The sequence below is a fragment of the Microcaecilia unicolor genome, chromosome 3 (genome assembly GCF_901765095.1).
Source record: "Microcaecilia unicolor chromosome 3, aMicUni1.1, whole genome shotgun sequence".
Taxonomy (NCBI): domain Eukaryota; kingdom Metazoa; phylum Chordata; class Amphibia; order Gymnophiona; family Siphonopidae; genus Microcaecilia; species Microcaecilia unicolor.
Window position 1 is genome coordinate 163,696,703 of NC_044033.1, and position 21,698 is coordinate 163,718,400.

The window sequence follows — 21,698 nt, forward strand, 5'->3', positions numbered from 1 at the left end:
TTGAATGCCACAGTGGGAAGGCTCCTCTAATCAGAGCCTACCCTTCCCAGGTGGAGACGGTTGGGCGTAAGTTTTAAACTCAGTACTGGAGGTTCTGGACTATTGTTGCTCTTGCAGCTTGTGGTGGATCAACTCTTGGCTGATGTTTGAACTCCTTGCTGTATGTGGCAAGTTAGTCTCTTTTATTGTGTTAAGCATTATTTTGATTGCTTGGGTTACTAATCTTCTATCTCACCAATAAACTGCAGCCAGTTATACCTACAAAGTTTGTCTGTCTGTTATCTATGCTTAAACTGGATTGTTGATTGTACATATGTTATTGCTTTAAAATGAGAGGTGAGTTTCTCACATCTCCTCACTTAGTTGAGTGAAGGCAATTTGAATGCTGCAGTAGGAAGGCTTCTCTAATCAGAGCCTACCCTTCCCAGGTGGAGATGGTTGCACTTAAGTTTTAAACTCTTGGCTGATATTCAGACTCCTTGCTGTACATGGCAGGTAGTCTCTTGGTTGTGTTAAGCATTTGTTTTCGGGTTATTTGGAAAAATGTTGGGGGTCCTGTTTTTTCCAGACATCATGTTGAATTGCTCCCATTATGTCTTACTTGTGCTTTTTTGTGATACACACCTACAAAAGTGTAGAAAAATGTGTAAAGCAAACTTATTCCTTTCTACTCCATACAATATGTCTGCACACTGCATTTTTACTGTGAGCATTGTAAGAAATTTTAATAAGGGAATATGACTATAAAATGTAAAGTAACCTTTTTCTTTCATCTCTGCTCTGGTTAATTAATGTGAAAAAATATTCATGTTTAAACTATCCCCTGGTAACCCATATGAAATGAAGAAAATGTATTGTTAGATAAGTCAATAATCTTAATATTTACTCAGTAATTATAGGTGGTGGCTTACTGTTTGAAGTGAATAGTCTCTCCAGATAATTTGTAAATGTATGCTAAAGAATTGTTTGCACTTTAATGACTTTTGGAGATAATATTTTGCCAGGGTTATTCTGATAACCCTCTTTGCACCAAGGTAAAGTCTATAATACCCATCTCTACAGTATAACGGACAATAATAATCACATGGAGATTGATGCTGCTCCAGGCAAAATCAACTGCATCGCTTCCATAAATTAATTGCAGGTGTGAAGTAATTGCTTCATAAAAGGGAAGTGTTTTCTTTAATTAAAGTTAAATATGTAAGGCTTTGTTTTCCAGGAAAGGTTTTACTAAAGGTACATGTCATGGAAAAGATCCCTTTGAAAATAAGACCTTTTGTCTATTACTAACCATTTAGCTCTACTTCCTTTGCTTTGTGAGGAATCTGTAATTAAATGTGTGTAGCATAGCACTGAATCCTATGCAAGTGTGTGCTGCCAGGAGAAGGCAGCTGGGATGGAGGGGAATGAATACGGCAGCAGAGTTACTATAGCCTTTCATCGTTGGTAGTAATCTGCATTTGTTAGCATGCATTCGGCTTGTTAACATGTTTAAACATTTTATTGCACACAAGGATGATTGAACACTAGAATGACCACAGGGGTCATTTTGACCTCTAACAAAATTAGATTGCTTATCGTTAAATAATTTATGAGAAAATTATTTTGTGCATCTATGGCTTTTCATGTTCATTGGTGTTTTGCATGGCATATATGCTTCAGGGAGCTAGCTACAATGTTTCCAAAGATATAAGTGGTCAAACTGAGAAGGGTCAACTTGACCCCATTGACTTTTCAGCCATCTTTCTGTGGCTTTCTACAGGGTGGAGTGGTGGAGTCTGTATATGGGACTCTTTTTTTTTTGTTTTATATAATACTTCTTCAATATAGATTGATATGGGAAAAGTCATTGATCTCAGTCTAATAAATTTAGCACCTCCAGAGGCAGTATGGAAAGCACATTATGGTTTTTTATTGATGAAACTACTTCTGCTTTATTAAAAAGTGTACAGAAATTGAGGCAAGGAGATAGTTCCATTTGACAATTTTTTTAGAGGAACTCTAAATCTTCAATGTAATCTTATATGACTGTGGGTTTACAGAGTATGTATAGGTACTTATTTGTATCTGGGATAATGGAATGACTTGCCCAGAGTCACAAGGGGCTGTGGTTGGAATTGAGCCCAGTTCTCAAGGCTCAACGTCTACTGCACTAACCACTAGGCTACTCCTCCACTCCAGGTGAAAACATGCCAGTCAAGGAGCAGCTTTTTCCTACTAAAGCAAGGTGTCCATTTATCCAGTACATGGCAAGCAAACCTGATACATTTGAAATCAAATTCTGGAGTGCAGCAAATGCCAAAATGAAGTGCTTTTTAGATATCTTCCCATGCATAGGTGAAGGCTATCATTGAAATGCTGAACAATGTCTTTCAGAACATATCATCGCAAACCACCAGATTCTTTCTTGGACAAGGAAATAAATGTTACTACCAACAATTTTTTTATGTCAGTGAAACTAGCTAAGAAGTTGAAGACCCCCCCCCCCCCCCCCAAGATATTCAGCGCTATTTAACTGGCCAGAAACAGCTCCTGGCTGGTTAAATAGCATTTAGCCAGCTAACCACTAATATTCAGTGGGAGATAGCCGGTTATCTCCACTGAATGTTTGCAGTTAGCTTATAGTGGCACAATATAGCCGGTTAGCACTGATATTCAGCACCAGGTTTAGCGGTCCTATCCTTAACCACTAGGAACTTAACAGGTTAGCACTGAATATAGGTTTAACCAGTTAAGTTCTGGCAACCAAAACTCGGATATTCAACACCGGTCACCAGAAACAGCCCAGCATTGAATATTTGGAGTCAGTGCTGACCAAGGCATTTATGCAGGCTGCCTCCTGCCAGCTGAATATCGACTCCCAAGAATGTAAGCATAGTGGAAACAGTGAATCGGTCACGAAGAGAGATGCCACCACTAATGAAAAACTCTTTGACACCAGGGTGTTGAAGAATGGAGATTGCACTCTCACTGTTTACCAAGGACAGGTGAGCAAAAATGTTCTGCCTCTGAGCATCCTCCATCCAGATGTCTACATTGAAACTGACAGAAAGAAGATAGCTGAGACAGTAGCCTTTTACAAGACAAAATCAGGAGTCGACATTTTGAATCAAATGGCTTGAAAATATTCTACAAAACTGGGAAGTCACAGATGGCCATTCCAGTTTTCCACAATGTCCTTGATCTGATGCAATCAGTGTAACAGTGTGTTACAAGTTTATCCTTAGGTAAGATTAACAATATTAATTATATACCATTGGCCAACCTTCAATATGTCACTTGTTTCTATATACATGAAGACCTGTAGTCACATTTTATTGACCAAACTTCAATATATTGCTTATTTTTCACATGCATTATAATCTATAATCACATTCCACTATATTAACTGTATCACTTTTGTATTAATGATTGAAAGCCACATTGAACTAAATAATGTTATTTGGATAATGTGGGATATAAGCATCCATAAATAAATAAATAAATAGGTTACAGTAGCTTTGAAGCTTCAACAGCACCTCATCTCCTTCACCTCATCCCTTCAGAAAGTGTAGGTTGGAGGTATCTGTTAAGCATGAAGAGACACCTGTTGAGCATGATGCAATGGAAACAAACCCATGGCAGTCTGTGGAGCCTGTAAGAAGCCTGTGTGTGAGAAGTGCACCAAAAAAGTTGAAAGGTTCTGGTTCTGTGTGGCATGCATTTCAGAATAACTGATATTTATTAATGACTCTCAGGTTTGGAAATATCTTTGATTTTTACTTCTATTTATTCAATTATTCATATTTTATTTTCCCAATTTCCATTATTTAAAAAATGAATTATCACTCCCAGCTGGGGATACCTGTATCCTCTGGTCCATTGGATACATTTGTTGTCCATCCTGGGGCTTAGGAAGAAAGATCTGATGTTGCCCTGCTTGATGTGACTTGTAGGTTGGGAGACCCTGAGACCTCCATGGGGTTGGAGGTCATGCTAAACCCAAATCATAGAGCTCTCCAGTGATAACAACCATGATACTGCCGCAGAGAAGTTTGGAAAGCTTGACAAATAGGAGTGGAAAATATCAGTAAGACCCTGAGGAGAGATAGAATGGCGTTTGGACAAAAGAACATTGAATGCAATAGCAGTGGGGGAGGGGTTTAAGTAATGCGAGGTACTACATGCCCATAGATAGGATTAGTGGGGGCAGTTTCAGGGGTGTTGCCTGAGACAATAGTTCAGGATATTTTTGACTTACCTAAATCTCCAATTATTATCCTTGAATCAATTAGGCAGATGATTTCTGATCTTGCTAAGGTTGTGGTGCTTCAAGTTCAAGGATTAGCTCAGCAATTTTAAGGATTTTCATGGAGAGATATAAGTTCTTTCTGGATCTATTGCTCAAATTGCTGCTTGGTTAAATACAGGGGGAAAATGAATGTGACTCCTTCAAGCAAATTCATTCAGATTTTGGAAGCCTACAGCTAAAAACAAACAGTGCTAAAAATTGCAAGAAGTGACAAATGTTTTATAAATGAGGAATATATTGCCAAAATATTTTTTGGAGATTCAAGCTGAGAAATTTGCTATATATTAGAGAGTCTACTATTTTCCTATTAAAGGAACATTAGTTGGACGATGGGGTAATGAACGTGAGCAAATTCTGGAATTAGTTGAATCTTCATCTTCACCTGTATTTACTCCTGCCACTCTCTTAGGGGCCTTTTTACTAAGACGTGCTGAAAAGTGGCCTCCACGAGTGAATACTAGTGGAGGAGTGGCCTAGTGGTTAGGGTGGTGGACATTGGTCCTGAGGAACTGAGTTCAATTCCCAGCACAGGCAGCTCCTTGTGACTCTGGGCAAGTCACTTAACCCTCCATTGGCCACCACATTTGGCCTGCCATGAGTGGGAAAGCACGGGGTACAAATGTAACAAAAAAAAAATACACATTTTTTGGACCTGTACAGGTCATTTTTTCAGCATTCCTAGAAAAAGGCACTTTCTTTTGGTGGCTGAAAATGGACATGCGACAAAATTAAAACCAGCACGCGTTCATTTTGGGCCTGAGACCTTACAGCCACCCATTGACTTAGTGGTAAAGTCTCACGTGCTAACCAGGCAGTAAGCATTCTATGCGTGTACACTGCTGATTACTGCCAGGTAAGCGCCACATGGTACAAAATAGAAAATATTTTCTACCACATGTTATGGATGCACGTCAGAAATGGAATTACCGCCCAGGGCACGTTGTAGCCAGGCGATAGTTCCAATTAGGCTCATGTTGGACATGTGTAGGCACCTACGCGCCTTAGTAAAAGGGCCTTATGCTGTAGTTTTGGACAAGGATTGGATTTTGAGACAAAGAGGCCGATATTCAAAGTGATTTAAGCAGGCAGGAGCCTCTCCTGCCCACTTAAATCGCTCCCCACCTCCTAAGTGGGGATATTCAGTGGGCAGTCAGGGGCTGCGCTGGGGGAGGCAATGGGGAGGAGCCCAAGGTTATGCAGTGCAGCAATATTCAGTGCTAGCACCTATATAACTGTATAACTTTAAAAAAAAAAACCAGAGCCCCCTCCTCTCTCCCTCCCCAAGTCCACACGATTAGGCACCCCTGAAGGCCACCTATCCACAATCCTCAAAAACATTGTGTCCAATCAAACACACATGAAAATAAATAAATAAAAGTAGTAATTCTTGCTAACTCCAAGTTCTATCCTTAAATAGTTTTTTTAAAAGATGCCTAGACTTTGAACTATTCAGTTTAATAGTCTGACTCTAGACCTGCAATCATCTACCCAAAATAAATAACTAATTTCCAAGAAAAATCCACTCTACTAAGGCAAGAAAAGTACTATGCGAATTTACTTTTTCCAAATTGAAATCATTTGTGTAATGCTGTTGTGAAGTAATAGCTTTTGATCTACACTTTATCTCTCAGCTATAAATTAATAGTTATTTAGACTGCACAATTCACAGTAAATCTAAGAAAATGAGATCTTGCTAAATAGTGTTGTTCGACATCATTATTATGAGCCAGCAGTCAGAGTTAAATTACAATTTAAGGGGCCCTTTTACAAAAGCGCATGTGCAGTACGTGTAAAATCGGAATTACCGCCTGGCTAGCACATGCGCCTGGCAGTAATTCCGAGTTTGGTGTGCACCGAAAAGCTGTTGGCGTGTACCGGATGGTTACCGCGTGGGTAACACGTGAGCCCTTACTGCTAAGTCAATGGGTGGTGTTAAGGATGTAGGCCGTAAATAGACATGCACTGGTTTTAATTTTGCTGCACAACCATTTCCCGGCACCCCCATAACCCCCCCTTTTTTCCAGACACGGTGGAGAAATGGTCCAGCGTGCATCCAAAACATGCGCCCACACCACCGCAGGCCACTTTTTGGCACTCCTTTATAAAAGGGCCCTTAAGAGAAGAGTATTCTTTGGCAACAGCAGAAGATAACATAGCTAGGCTGGTGCTACCAAGAACAATGGGGTTGATATTCAGCCAGCAGCGCTCAGTGTTTTACTGGAAATTCAACACTGGACCATGTCCGGGCTTTGGCACTGAACTTCCACATATATGCAGACGGCAAAAACTTAGCTAGTTAAGTGTGATATTCAGCACTTAAGTGGCTATGGTGAGCCACATAAAGATAGGACTAACTTTTATAAGGTCCTGTTTGTTTAGTTAACCTAACTGCTTATGTGCTGAATATCAGCATTAAACTGGTTTCCGCCTCCGCCTCCAGAAGACACACAAAATAGCTGGTTCCAGCTTAGGCACTAACTAGGCATTTTCAGCAGCACTGTCTGGTTAAGCCCTGCTGAATATGCCCGGTTAACTCCAAACAAGTGATGTGAGCAGCCAGAAGCCATTTCTGGCAATTAAATCGCTTTGAATATCTACCCCAATGTTTTTCATAGGACAGTGATTCACAACCCTGTCCTTGGCATACAATCAGCTAATGAGATTTTCAGGATACCCACAATGAATATTCATGACATAGATGTGAATACAATGGCAGCAAATCTATCTCATGAATATTCATTGTGAATATCCTGAAAACAAGATTGGCTGTGTATATGCCAAGGACTGGTATAGAAGGATATTTTCAAAGTCTTCAGTTACACAGGAGGGCTTAACGTATGTTTAAATCTGTTTATTAACCTCAGAGAACATAGAAAATCAACAAAATGCATCCATCCAGAGTACAAAACATTGGTTATACAAAACATTAGTATGCAACATCGCAAGGATCTTCTCCAAGTGAGTTTTACAACAACATTCTTCCCTCCTCTCTGAATTAACCCTCCTCCCAAAATTTAATCCCTTACCCTTATCCTACCCTCCCCCCCCCCTTTCCTCCCACAGGCACATCCTCAACATTATAAATCAAGTTAAATTAAAACTGAGTCATAAATTTAACAAAACGCTTCTAGCTTTTGGAGTTAGTATTCCAAAACGGGGACCATGTTGCCTGAAAGAGGGGACCCTTGCTTTTTGAGTTGTCCTGAATCCCCAAGTGTTCCATTCACAAATCCTGAATCATCAGTGCTCTCCAATGCTGCGTTGTCAGGCCATGAGGTGCACACCAACGCTTCAGAACCGCCTTAATGGCAAAGGGCACCAAATGTTTGAGGAAATGATTTGAACCTCTTTGTAGTACTGAGTTCAAACTATAGACTCCAAAAAGGATTAGGGGCATGCATGCTATGGAGGTGCCCCATAGCTTAACAAAATACTTATGGAGGGAGTGCCAAAACTGGGAAATTACTGGTCATGTCCAAAACATGTGCCCTAAATGCACCCAAGGGTCTCTGCACCCAGGGCAGCGTCCCGAAGGAAGTATTCCAGCTTTGAATTCATGATTTGGTGCTATAAAGTTGTATAAAGTTTCTTTATGAACCACACAATCCGAATAGGCCTTATTATTTAGAATAAAGGCTGGTAGCTGGTCTCATGGAAGTATGCAACTCTGTTCCATTGCTGTGCTAACCCAGCATAGTTAATAGTATCAGGCATTGAGTCCAACAGTTGCCTGTGGTGGAAGCGTAAGGGAACCAAGAGCTTAGCCCCCAAGGTAAAGGTTTCTGCCAGTGTGTCTTGGACAACCTCAGTCAGGTCTGTCCATCGTAGATAGCAAATATAGTGCTGGGCTTGCATATATGAGAAAATCTTTGTAGCAGGTATGTGATACTCCTGCTGTAAAGTTGCAAAAAGCTTTGAATGTCCCTCATCGTCTATCATTTGGAGTATATAAGTGATCTCTTGTTGCTTCCACCAGCTGAAGGGGCCTCCTCCCTGCCCCTGGGGAAAATGTGGGTTGTCACACAAAGCTAGACACGGAGTCATTCTGGAGGAAAAAGATAGGCTCCCACATATCCACCTCCATGCCTCCCTAGCTGCTTTCAGTATTAAGTTCCTTTTATATATTCCTGCAGGTAATGTGGGCAAGCCATGTAGTGCACTAGTAATATGCGCTCCAGAACTAACCCCATCTCTAACCGAGACTCGGAGAAGTAATTTGTGCCACGATACCAATTGTTAATATGAATCATATTACTGGCCACTGATAAGTATTTGAGATTAAGTAGGCCCATGCCCTCATAACCTATCGGAGTCTTCAAGATTTTTACAGGCAGTCTTGGCTTTTTGCCTTGCCATAGATAATGTTGCAGAATCCTCTGTATTTTCTGATCGTCAGGCTCTTCAAGAAAACAGACAATAATTGAAAAGTATGCATCCTTATGGGCGCTAATATTAAGATGAATAGTCTAATTCATCCTCACAGTGACAGGAATGTTCCCCAAAACATTAATCTTAGTTTAATCTCTTCCATCAATGGATATATGTTTGTCATACAATGTGTTGAGGTCAGCAGGGATATATACTCCTAGGTACCGAAGAGCTATCTCCTCCCATTGCAAAGGGAATGGCCCCTCTGAACTAGCTTTGGTTCTCTTCCCCACCGGCAACGCCTTTGATTTCTGAAGGTTGAGGGAAAACCCAGACAGCTTCCCATACTTGGTCAGTAAGGCAATCAAGGCTGCTAGTGAGCTTTGTGGCTTGGTCAACACTACCAGCAGGTCGTCAGCAAATGCCAACCGCTTTATTTCTGTGTCTTTAATGTGAACTCCGACTATCCCTGGGTCTCTTTGTAGTGTTCCAATGAATGGCTGCATGGAAAGAATGAACAAGAGTGGCAACAATGTGCACCCCTGTCTCGTTCCCTGATGGATTGAGAAGAATGCTGATTGTTCACTATTAACCAGGAGCTGCACATTAGGAGCATTATATAAAGTGCCTATTGCTCGATTGAACCAACCCTTCATCCCAAAGCGGTTTAGCACTTCAAATAGATAGGACCATCAAACTTTGTTGAATGCCTTTTTAGCATCTAGGCTTGTTATTATGGCTTGTTGGTCCTGTTCAGGACAATGTGCCAAGGCCATAAGAACCGTGCGAACATTGTTATGTTTAAATCTTTTTATTGATGTGATAATGAACTTGTACAATCTTATAGTTCTAACCAATAACATTGCAAATACATCAAAGTATTATCTATCTTTTTAACATAACGTCATGTCATTTTCTCTTTTATCCCCCAACACCCCTCCCCTCCCCCCCACCATCTCTTCTTGTATGATTTAAGTGTAAGTGTCGATGCCAACCGGCAAACAGTCTGTATAAATTACCAAAATGTTACATCTATTAGACTTCCCTTCTGATATAGAACAACTAAAACAGTTCCTTCATCTTACACACCCTATCCTCGACCCCCTTCCCCCCACTCCCCCGTGCGAACATTGTGTACTGACTGCCCCACCTGAACATCTGATATCAGGGTTGGTAGATAAGCACTTAAGCGGGTGGCCAATATTTTAGATAAAAATTTTACATCTACAGTTTATCAATAGAAATCAAACAAAATAAAACATGGAAAAGAAAATAAGATGATACCTTTTTTATTGGACATAACTTAATACATTTCTTGATTAGCTTTCGAAGGTTGCCCTTCTTCGTCAGATCGGAAATAAGCAAATGTGTTTCTTTTCCATGTTTTATTTTGTTTGATTTCTATTGATAACCTTTAAGGGTGGACTAACACGGCTACCACACCTCTCTACATCTACAGTTAACAGGGAAATTGGCCTATAGGAATCACCCTCCTGCAGTATTCAACCAGTCCTGTGCCGCTTGTGGGGAAGTGTAGGATGTCCATGTCCCACCTGAGCATATCCTTAGAGTGGCTGCATTCTGTAGCTGGAATTTTATTTTACATTCCACCAATGATGTGCAAACCGTGGAAAACTGTCGGCGCCTGGATGTAAGAGAGGCTGAACAGTCCGGAAATATTCTTATCACTGTGTCATCATATCGCACCCTATCTCAGTGAGACTTGTATAGCTGAAGTACTGTTGCTTTGTGCGGGTATCTATAAAACTTAACCATAATCACTCTAGGCGTCTGGTCGTCTCCATTCCGTGATCCCACTTGATGTGCTCACTCCAGCTTGATGGGGACTCCCCTACTTGCCTCCAGGAATTGTTCAAGAAGCTAGGTTTCCAAATCTGTGCACAGAGAGGACTCAGGTGAGGATTCTGGGAAACATACAATTCGCAAGTTATCTCTTCAGGCTCTGTTCTTGAGATCATTGTCTTGTTGAGCCCATACCATTTCTTCCAGTCACGCCAATTCCGTGGATTGCGACTGTGTCATATCCTGCACCTCCGATACCCTGCATTCTGATTCCCCAGTCCATCTGGCGAGTTCCGATGTCACCTGTATCCCTGCTATCTGTTCTGATAACTGGCTGAATCAGGAATCTGGGGCCTCTATGACTGCGGCCATAATGTCTGGGATCAACATCCCTTGGTCTGGAGGTTTGGAAGATAGTGAGGAAGGTACCATGTTGGATTCCGGCCCTCGCACCCATAGGTGTTCTTTGCACTGTGGTTTCAATGCCATTACACCACTAGACCTGGTTATAAATATTTGTCCATTCAGTTCCACGAGTCAGAGGGTCGAATTCTGTGTCAAGAAAGTACATCTTGAGCCACTCACAACATCACGTAATTCCTCTGAGGGCTAAACGTATTATATGCACATTACTTGAATTTTCAAAGGGAATCTATACAAGTATATTATATTACCGTTAGAAAAAAAAATTAAAGTACTTACATAAAGCTACCTGCACAGTCAGACATATGTTTTGCTTTGTTTTGTTTTTTTGTGAACAAAAACAGGAAATTAGGAGACCAAACCACATGGAACCACAAAAGAGCCTTTCAAAATGTTCAGAGAAAATATCAAAATATTTTATTGAAAATTTTCCTCTTCATAGAAAATTAAAAAAAAAATCACAGTACACCAAACAAATAGAACTCACTGTTATTCATACTGCACTGTATAATCAAAGCACTAGTGGTTATCAGTGTTTAAAACCAAGCCACTCATTAAAAGCTGCTTTGCTAGAACCAAAGCGCTGACAGTTGTCAGTGTTTAAAGCCAAGCAGCATATTAAAAATTGCTATGTTGTAACCGACAGGACCCGTTTCACCCATACAGCTTCCTCAGGGTCTGATTACAGACAGACAACCGATTCTGCAGTTGCTGTGAATATGATTCAGATTCACTTACATCTGACCAGGGCACTGCTATTTTCTCTGCAATATTTTGAGGGACTGTTCTTGTGGTTCCATATTGTTGTTGTTTTTTGTGCCAGCAGCCGTAGGGATGTACAAGGCAAGGATGTACAGTTTGGCTAATTTTTAGACTTCAAATCGTTTGAATAATTCTCATCCAATAACGCCAATTGGGAAAGCAAATTTTTCTTTTTAAATCTGAGTGGTATTTTTCATCCATTTTTAATCACAATTGCTTAAAACTTGATGGCAGGCGCCTGCTACAGAAGCAATAGCACTCCAGCATTTCAAGGGTGGCATGAAGATTCCTTGGAACCAAAAGAGAGGCAGAGGGCACCGACAATGGCTTGAAGGCTGCAAGATATCATCAGGGGGAAAACAGCCAAAGAGTGAAATAAAGACACTAACACACCCCAGGGAGAAAGGAAGAGCAACACCGGTATTGGTTGTAAGACCCCAATGTACCGTTGGCAGCCCTGAGGGAGAGGCAAAACTGCACCAGCATTAGTAGGAAAAGGCTAATTTCTCTGGATATATGTCTAGGAAATATCAAGAAGGTTAGGTCAGGGTTAGAACTTTTGTGGGAAAATGAGCTTGTTTGAATGATATATGAAGGAATGAGTTTCTGAGCATCCCCATAGTTAGGTTTGTCTGGGAACTCTTACCTGGGAGGTGGGAATGAAGTCTAACTGGTCATCTGCATTCTCATGTTCTGTTCAGTTTCACAGGCTGTCACGGAATAGCTACTATTGACCAGTCCCAAAACAGCTTCTGGGACAATATAATTGTAGCATATGACATCAATAAAGAAAGAGAGACAGGTGGCCCTAAGGTACCAGCAGTGTAGTGAGGTGATGCCCACATAGAATGGACGACTCCAAGTCAATGAGGATGAACATTTTGGGCACTCATAAGAACATAGGAATAGCCATACAGTGTCAGACCAATCTTAGCCCAGCAACCTGTTTCCAACAGTGGCCAATCCAGGTCACGAGTACCTGGCAGAAGCTCAAATAGTAGCAACATTCCATGCTAACAATCCCAGGGCAAGCAGTGGCTTCCCCATGTCTGTCTCAATAGCAGACTATGGACTTTTCCTCCAGGAACTTGTACAAACCTTATTTAAAACCAGATATGCTAACTGCTGTTACTACATCCTCCAGTAAAGAGTTCCAGAGCTTAACTATTCTTTGAGTGAAAAAATATTTGCTCCTATTTGTTTTCAAAGTATTTCTATGTACCAACTTCCGATGGTTTTGTTTGATCTTGAATCCCATTTTTGAGGACTGTTGTAACCAAATTAAGAGTATATTTGATTATTTACTATATTCCTAAGAGCAAATGTTTTGTATTTGGTGTATCTTTTCAAAGAAGTATATTCTTTGTATAACCATTGAAAACAATAAATAAAATATTAACAATCTTTAAAAAAAGTGTTTCTATGTAACTTCATTGTGTTCCCCCCTAGTCTCTGTACTTTTTGAAAGAGTAAAAAATCAATTCACTTCTACTTGTTCTACACCAGTCAGAATTTTGTAGACCTCAATCATATCTCCCCTCATCCATCTCTTTTTCCAAGCTGAAGAGCCTTAACCTCTTTAACCTTTCCTCATATGAGAGGAGTTTCATCCCCTTTATCATTTTGTCGCTCTCCGTTGAACCTTTTCTAATTCCGCTATATCATTTTTGAAATACGACAACCATAACTGAATGGAATACTGAAGGTGAGGTCGCAGAATAGATTGATACAGAGGTATTATAGTATTCTCAGTATTATTTACCATCCATTTCCTAATAATTCCTCGTATCCTGTTGGTTTTTTTGGCCACCGCCGCATACTGGGCAGAAGATTTCAGCATATTGTCTACAACAACAACAACTAGATCTTTTTCTTGGGTGCTGACCCCCATGATGAACCCTAGAATCAGGTAACTATGATTTGGATATTCTTCCCAATGTGCATCACTTTGCATTTGTCCACATTAAATTTCATCTGCCATTTGGATGTCCAGTCTTCCAGTTTCTTAAGGACTTCCTGCAATTTTTCACAGTCTTCATGTGTTTTAACAACCTTGAATAGTTTAGTGTCATCTGCAAATTTAATCATCTCACTTGACATTCCGATTTCCAGATCATTTATAAATATGTTAGATAGAACCAGTCCCAGTACAGATTCCTGCAGCACTCCACTATTCACCCCTCATCCATTTCCTAATCCACAACAGAACATTGCCTCATATCCCATGACTCTTTAATTATCTCAGGGATCTCTCATAAGGATCTTTGTCAAAAGCTTTCTGAAAATCTAGATACACTACACCAGCCAGCTCACCTTTATCCACATTTTTTATTCACGTCTTCAAAGAAATGAAGCAAATTGGTGAGACAAGACTTCCCATTAAACCATGTTTATTTATGTGTTCCATAATTTTATTCCTTATAATAATTTCTACTATTTTACCCGTCAGTGATGTCATGCTTACCAGTCTTTCCCCTATTGCTTCCCTATTGCCCCACTGGCTCTGGCACTCCTTTTCTTCCACATGAATCACCAGTTTACCCTCCAGTACATGAGTCCATTGCACTGGAGTGCAATACTCCCTTTCACCCATGGACCAGACAGGGAGTCTGGCATTTATTTAAACATTCTAATGTATCACTGATCATATAAAATCCACATCATAATTAACACACCTAACTGCCCACCTAAACCTTATTGAATATTTTCCTCTTAAAGTTTAATGTTAAATTTGATGTCACTTTAACAGCTACACAACTTCTTTCCTGTGCAATTTGCTAGGTTCATTATAAATTAATATAAAACCCTGTAAAACGACCAAAAAGAAACCAGCGCTGCGTGGTATTCTATAAAGAGTGCCACAGGAATAGGGCATAGCACCAGGATCCCTGCTCAACTTTGGGTGCCAGGATTTAAACCAGTTGAAACTAGGTGAAGTGCTGGCACAGAAGTTGGGTGTGGAATCCACATTATTCTATAACACTGCGCACATCTTAAGGGAATGCCCCTGAGTATTTCTCCCATTGTTACACCCCCTTTGCAGATCCACAAGGAAACACTTAGGCACTATTCTACAAATGGGTACGTAAATGGATTTTCACGTGGATTTGCCATTTCTGCCCCATTTCAGCACCTTGCATCCATTAGAATGCTTTTTGTGCCAAAAATTCAACTGAGAAAGCAGCGCTTAACGTTAGCCACCATATATAAAATCTGGGGGTTAGTGTGTGCCAAGTTAATTTAATATATGAAAAACTATGAATTAACACATGTAAAGTTAAGCACATATTAAAACATTGTTAGCACAAATGTGTAAAACAAACCGGGAATATGTCCAAAAATCAGGGAAAAAAATCTGAAAATGACCCCAGTAATATTCCAGCAGCAGTGATATTTTTATAGATCGGCAGTCATAGTGCAAGCTTAACAGTTGAACATGAAAAAGGGCCACCAAATATATAGCCAAAATATAAACCCTTGATATTAATACAACAAGCTGTCCTATAGCAGAAATAATGAGACCCTTAGGTAAAATTGTAAATCTGTCTTCAAAATCTTAACAACCAAATGGCTACACAGTTAAGTTAGTCTCTAGCTCCCCCACTCCAGGGGAATAAACTACCTTGTCTCATTCGAAAGGCACAGAAGTAAATCTTTCATAATATGTCATTGCGATAATGCCACTGAAGAGACTGTGCAAGAAACTTTCCCAGCATGCAGTTAAAGTATCCAGAACTCCCACCATCCCCTTGAAAGCCATCAAAAGAACATAAAATCGAATAATAAAAAAAAAAAACTACTTGTACAGAAAGGAAGCTAGAGCTGAATGTTCTTTCAAATGTCAATAAAGTTTTACTGCAGTTTCAGCTCTGTACCCCCATAAAGTGCTGTAACAACTAGTCTTGTGATAACATGGGCTGGCCATGCTTTTAGAAGGAAATAGGAACTCCTACAAGAAGGTATTAAGTCAAATTTCTGAGGTTTGATCAAGCTTCTCCTTTAAATGTTCTTGATTAGAATCAAGGGACACCTTGCTCATGTCTCAAAATCAGTCCTGCTGCCAACACTGCATCTTTACATTTTGCAGTAAATTCATAGTATAATTAATGTAAGAAAAGGCAATGATAAAGCATTGATGAAAAATAACAAAGCAGCCTGAATGATTAAATCAGCCTTCTCCTCTCTCCCCCCCCCCCCCCCCCCCCCCACCATAGACACAATGCAGGGCTTCTAAATTTGTCCTTGGAAACATTCCTTAAGACTCCTCCAGCTCCAGAGCATAAGATCCCAGCTAAAACCAGCAGACATTTTAGGATATCCACAATGAATATGAATGAGATATATTTGCTTGCACTGGGGATTTAATATGGGGCCCTTTCACAAAAGCACGTAAAGCCTTGTATGCATCCAGCGCACGCCAAATTGGTATTACTGCCTGGCTACCGTGTGCCCCAGGTGGTAATTCCGAATTTGGCGCATGCCGAAAACACGCAGTAGAAAATATTTTCTATTTTGTAACATGGGGCGCTTACCCAGCTGTAAACAGCAGTTGGCGTGTGCTGCCTGCTTACCGCTCGGGTAGCGCGTGAGACCTTACCTCTAAGTCAATGGATGGCGGTAAGGTCCCAGGACAAAAATGGACGTGCGCTGGTTTTCAGTTTGCCACACGTTTATTTTCCAGCCCAGTAAAAAAAATCCCTTTTTTTCAGACGTGGTACAATAAGGGTCCAGCATGCAGCAAAAATGCACCCACATTGCCGCAGGGCAGTTTTTGGCACACCTTAGTATTTCATGTATTTTCATTGTGACCACATGACTTCTTATGGAGTCGGGTTTGGGAAGTTCTACCGTGGAGGGGCATTTTCAAAAGGACATCCAAGTCAGAAGAGAGAAGTCCATCTCGCATGTATTTTCCAACAGGAAATATGCCAGGATTTCCTATTCGAAAATACCCTAGAGATGGATGTCTGGGTGCTGAGTTCATACAGCATGATTAACCATTTTACAAACTGGAACATATGAAAGGAAAAACGGCATGGACAAGGATATCTGTCTGGCAGCATTTTTAGAAAAATGGCTACCTAGACCTCCCTGCAGAGCACAGGGGCAACCTAGTGGCTAGTGCAGTGGATTCTAAACCAAGGAATCCAGGTTCAAATCCCACTATAACTCTTGTATTATGTAATTGTGCATTCTCCAGCAACTGAAAAATACCTACTGGACCTGAATGTACACCAGTTCAATAGCTTTTAGGCATGCAGGTGGCTAATAAATTTAGGTAGTTATCTGTTTCTGGAGGGCTCACAATTTACTCTTAGGCTAGCTTCTTTCTTTGCTAAGAATGCTCATAATACCTGATGTTTTCATAGAGTCTGGAATCCACTTTCAGTTCCATTTTCAGGGGAGAGCAAGGGGGACAGGCAGGGGCGGCCCGCGGCATGATGCTGCCTGAGACAGGGCTAAGATGCCGCCGTCTGAGGCAGAGCCAAGATACCACTGCTGCCCCCCCCCCCCCCCCCCGTGCTGAGATGCTGCTGCCCCCCTATCAAGCTGTGCTACGTTGTGGAGTGGAGACATCATGTTGGGACATACTCAGACAACATAGGAGAAACCTGTGCAAGGGCACACTAAGGGCACTTATTACCTCAGCTTAGTATAAGGACCCCAAAGTTAATAAGGGTTTATGTGTGCATATATATGTATAGACATATATACAGACACAGGATAATTCTGTAAATTACACACTGACAGATATGAGCTAATTATACAGTTAGAGTTGTTGCTCATGCCAGGATTCAATGGTCCACATTTTCAGCACAAGGCCCAGAGCTCTGGAACCAGCTTCTGGAGCATCTCAAATCTTAAACTTCATTGGAACGGTTCAAGGCAGACCTTAAAACCCATCTTTATGGAGAAGCCTTCCATTCTCCCTTTCTCATGTCATTCATGGTCTCTTACACCATGGCCTCTGAAATTACTTCCCCACCTGGTGTGTTTCCCATCCCCCCCTTTCCTATCACGATTATTGTACTTCTCCCCCCTTTCCCCTTCTAGTCTGTCTAGTCTTATCTTTTCTTCTCTCCTCTTTCTCTTTTTTATTAATCTGTAAGCCGCTTAGCTGGCTCTGCTGATAGGTGGGGTAGTAAGCTTATAATAAACTTGAAACTTAAGAATGGCTGATTTTTTTCATTTTTTTTGTATTAGAGGCCATACTGTTGGATAGATGCGATGTGACAAAGACGCTATTGCATCCTGTTGCAAAAGATGCTATTGCTTCTTGCTGAAGATATTCTTTGTACTGAACCTTTTAGGATCCCTTTGAAGGAATTCGGTGACCCCTGATGAAGGCAAAGCCAAAACTTGGCCAAGTTGGGGCCCTCTTCAATAAATTTTTGTGAACTCTCATCTTTCCTTCATTCCCTGGATCATGACATAGTCAAAGGCTCTTAATATGTTCTTGCCACTGGGGGAGGTTGCTGCCCTGAAAATGAAGTTTCCATTTTGGTGGGTTAAAACATCCATTAAGTATTTGGGATTCAAATTGAGGGGCTGGGTACTAATTTGAATGATTTAACTTATATATTCCTTTGGTGACAGATTGAAATGATGGTTTTGCCCTGGCTACTTTATTTTTGTTCTATGCTGCCTGTGGGGTTCTGGAGGGGGCCTTGAAGTGAGTTCAGCAGATGCTGTCCTACTTTATTTGGGCAGGTCATCATCCTTGTGTAGCCCAGCAGGTCATGTGGCTTCATAGGCAGGAAAGAGGACTAGCAGTGCCCAATGTTAAAAAAAATATTACTAGGCAGCGCAACGTCAGGCCTTATTGATTGGAAAGCACATTCAGTTTATTGATGATTTGAGGGCAGACTTGAAAAGCTTTGGGGACCTGCAAGCCCAGTATGGACTCCAGCTAAGGGATATCTTTCCATACCTGCAGGTGAAGCATTATCTTTGTAGTTCATCCTTCGTGCAGGATTTGTGATGAGGGAAACGTGATTTTGAGAAGTTGTTAGGTCAGCTTCTCCAAAAGGGTGCACTATCCCAAATTTATTCTTGTTTAAATAGCAGAAGAGAGTGAAAACTTAAATACATGCAGGATTAGGAGACTGATTTGGGGAGAAGTTCTGAGTATGACTGATTGGGGAGAAGTATGAGAATGGACCAAGAGTTTGTCAATGTCTGCATTAATTGTGGAAATGGATATGAGGTGGTCATGAGATGGTATTATACCCCTTTTACACTCTTGAAAATGTATGGTACTAGGACTGATAGGTGTTGGAGGGGATGTGGATACCAAGGAACATATGGACACATGTGGTGGTCCTGCCCACTCTTGCAATCTTATTGGCGGCAGGTGTTTGCAATGTTTTCTCAGATGTTCCAGAAGGATATACCACCTGCTAAGGAAGTAGCTTTGTTAAATATGAGGGTGGCAACATTGGCTGATGGGGAAGATGTTCTTTGTGGTTGGGTATGACTGCAGCTAGAGTGTTGCAGGTGAGCCAATGGAAGCAATGTATTCTGCCAGATCAGCCACAGGTGGTAAAGAAACTGGACCAGTGATATACAATGTATAGACATTCCGCACTTGGCTGCCATAAGCTGTCATCATTTGAGAGGAAGTGGTTTTGCTTCTAGAATTGGGAGGTTAATAACTTGTGTTCTGTTCCTTTTGGGGAGTGGGAGAGGGGTCATGTTTGTAGTGTATGTTTTGAAAAGGAGGGTTGGAGGGGTGGGGGGAAATCCTTGGAGGGGAGATGTATGTATAAGGGGTGGGTGCATTGAAGGAACCACTGTGTATCTACTGTTGATTCAGCTTTTTGAGTGTGTTGTTTTGCTTTATTCAATAAACTTCAGTTTAAAAAAATGGAGCCTGATATATTTGCGTATACACGTATTTACATGGTCAATCCATGGTCCATCAAAATATCATCAGTTCTTCTTACCATAAATCTATCTCCCGGAACACATCATAAAATCTGAGTCAATTCTCTTGTGTGATAATAATCTTTCTTCATTTTTCTAGTTGAGTGCATCTGGAGGACAATTGACTTTTACTGTCTCCTATGACATCACAGGACAGGAGGACGCAGTTCAAACAATACTGCATGCTGATCTTATTATAGAGGTAAAGTATCTCCAACATCCCTTACCCCTTTGTCTCTAGTTTGGCTTGCACAGAGACTGGTGATAAGGAAGCGTGAACAATTTTTATTTAAAAATCAAACAGTGAAACTCAAGTAGCAAGACTGCAAGGTCTAGAGGTTCCAAACTGAGTAGTAAACAAAACAAGGGTTAATATCACATGATGGAAACCATTTATGGGGGACTGTTAAGACAGGTTATTTTACCACAAGTCATGTTATTTTAGCACAGGGTTCCATTTGATTCATTGAGTCCCTGTACTAAAATAGCATGACTTGTGGTAAAATAGCCATTTAATAATTATAAAAATGCAACAACAACCATAAAGGGAAAACACCTGCCTTTCCTGTTTGCTGAGGGATGGTTTAGGGGATGCACCCACTGGACTTAAATCACACGATTATTACTATTTTCTTTATTTGTCCTTTTTGATTGTAAATTTCTTTTTTCCCCTCTTTTAAAAAATAAATTTATTTAACATACATTAACCAATTTAGTGCAGGCTAATGATTAGTGACCACCAAATGCTAAGAAGCCCATAGATATAAAATGGGCTTCTTATCATTTATCCCAAATTCTATATAGTATGCCTAGACATCCGCACAGAAATCCAAGTGGATTCTATAACAATGTGCGTAACTTAACTAGCTAATGAGTGCTGATATCAGCATATAACAAGTAATAATGAGCAGAAATTGGCACTCATTAGAATTTACGCGCACAACTCACTAAGTTTATTCTGTAATGAAGTGCGCCAAGCATCTAACATGCACAGGCAAAAAGGGGCGTGGTTATGGGCATGGAAAAGGATGTTTCTTAGGCATTCCAAAATTTACACACGTAGTTATAGAATATGGCCTACTGCGTCTAAGTCTACGCACCAGGATTTACGCCACATTTTTGTTGGTGTAAATGGATGCAAAAAAGCAAAACAGGAAAAATACCTCTATGACGGGAAAACACAGTAGGCAAAAGTAGAGGCTGACAAAGGACGAATCACCACCGGAGATGTAAATCCAACAGTCTTTATTATGCTAAAAAGGAGGACCCGACACGGGCCGTGTTTCGACGCACGCAAGCGTCTACATCAGGGGTCAAACAATAAACTCTAAAACAGAGCACAGGACCACAGTCCTGCTGAGGTTAAAAGTAGTAGACCATGTGCAAATACTGTTGCAATCAAATCAAGCGAACTTAGCTTCTTACAATAAACTGTCGGTGCTAAACTCGTAAATTGTCTACTACTTTTAACCTCAGCAGGACTGCGGTCCTGTGCTCTGTTTTAGAGTTTATTGTTTGACCCCTGATGTAGACGCTTGCGTGCGTCGAAACATGGCCCATGTCAGGTCCAGGTGTAAATGGATGCACATAGTTTTAGGCACTGAGATATCAACTAAGCGTATTCTATATACCACGTCTAAATCTAAGCATTGCTTATAGGATACGCTTAGTCAGCACTGATTTCTGTGCCGATTTTATAGGCACAAAACCAAAAACAGCCACAAAAGTGGAGAAACTGGATCTGCTATGAGGGGAAGCACAGAAACAGAGGAGTAGCGTGATCAACAGGATGCTTCCAAAAAGTCAAGGAGACGAAGAGTAAGTAGTAAAAATGCCCTTTAATAGTAGAACAAAAGACTCAACACGGCACCATGATATTTTTGTGGACACCATTCTCCTTTCAGTTTTGCTTGTACTTTCTACCAATGTATCCTGCATATCTACCAACCATTAGTCTTTCTAAAGGCCTGATTTGGTTTAGCTCCATCCACTGGTGTTTACCGTATACAGACTCCTGAGGCAGGCGTTTCTCACCGAAACATGGTACCGTGTTGAGTCTTATTTTCTATTAAAGGACATTTTTGCTACTTATTCTTTGTTTCCTTGTTTTTTTGGAAGCATCCTG

General features: G+C 40.7%; 1 protein-coding gene across 1 annotated transcript in view; it reads left to right on the forward strand.

Annotated features, from left to right (window-relative positions):
* Positions 1-21,698, forward strand: part of LAMA2 (laminin subunit alpha 2) — a 1,107,608-nt gene that overhangs the window by 573,189 nt on the left and 512,721 nt on the right. The window contains exon 13 of the mRNA XM_030196530.1: positions 19,674-19,775. Coding sequence (XP_030052390.1) covers positions 19,674-19,775 — 102 coding nt within the window. The remainder of the gene's footprint in view (positions 1-19,673; positions 19,776-21,698) is intronic.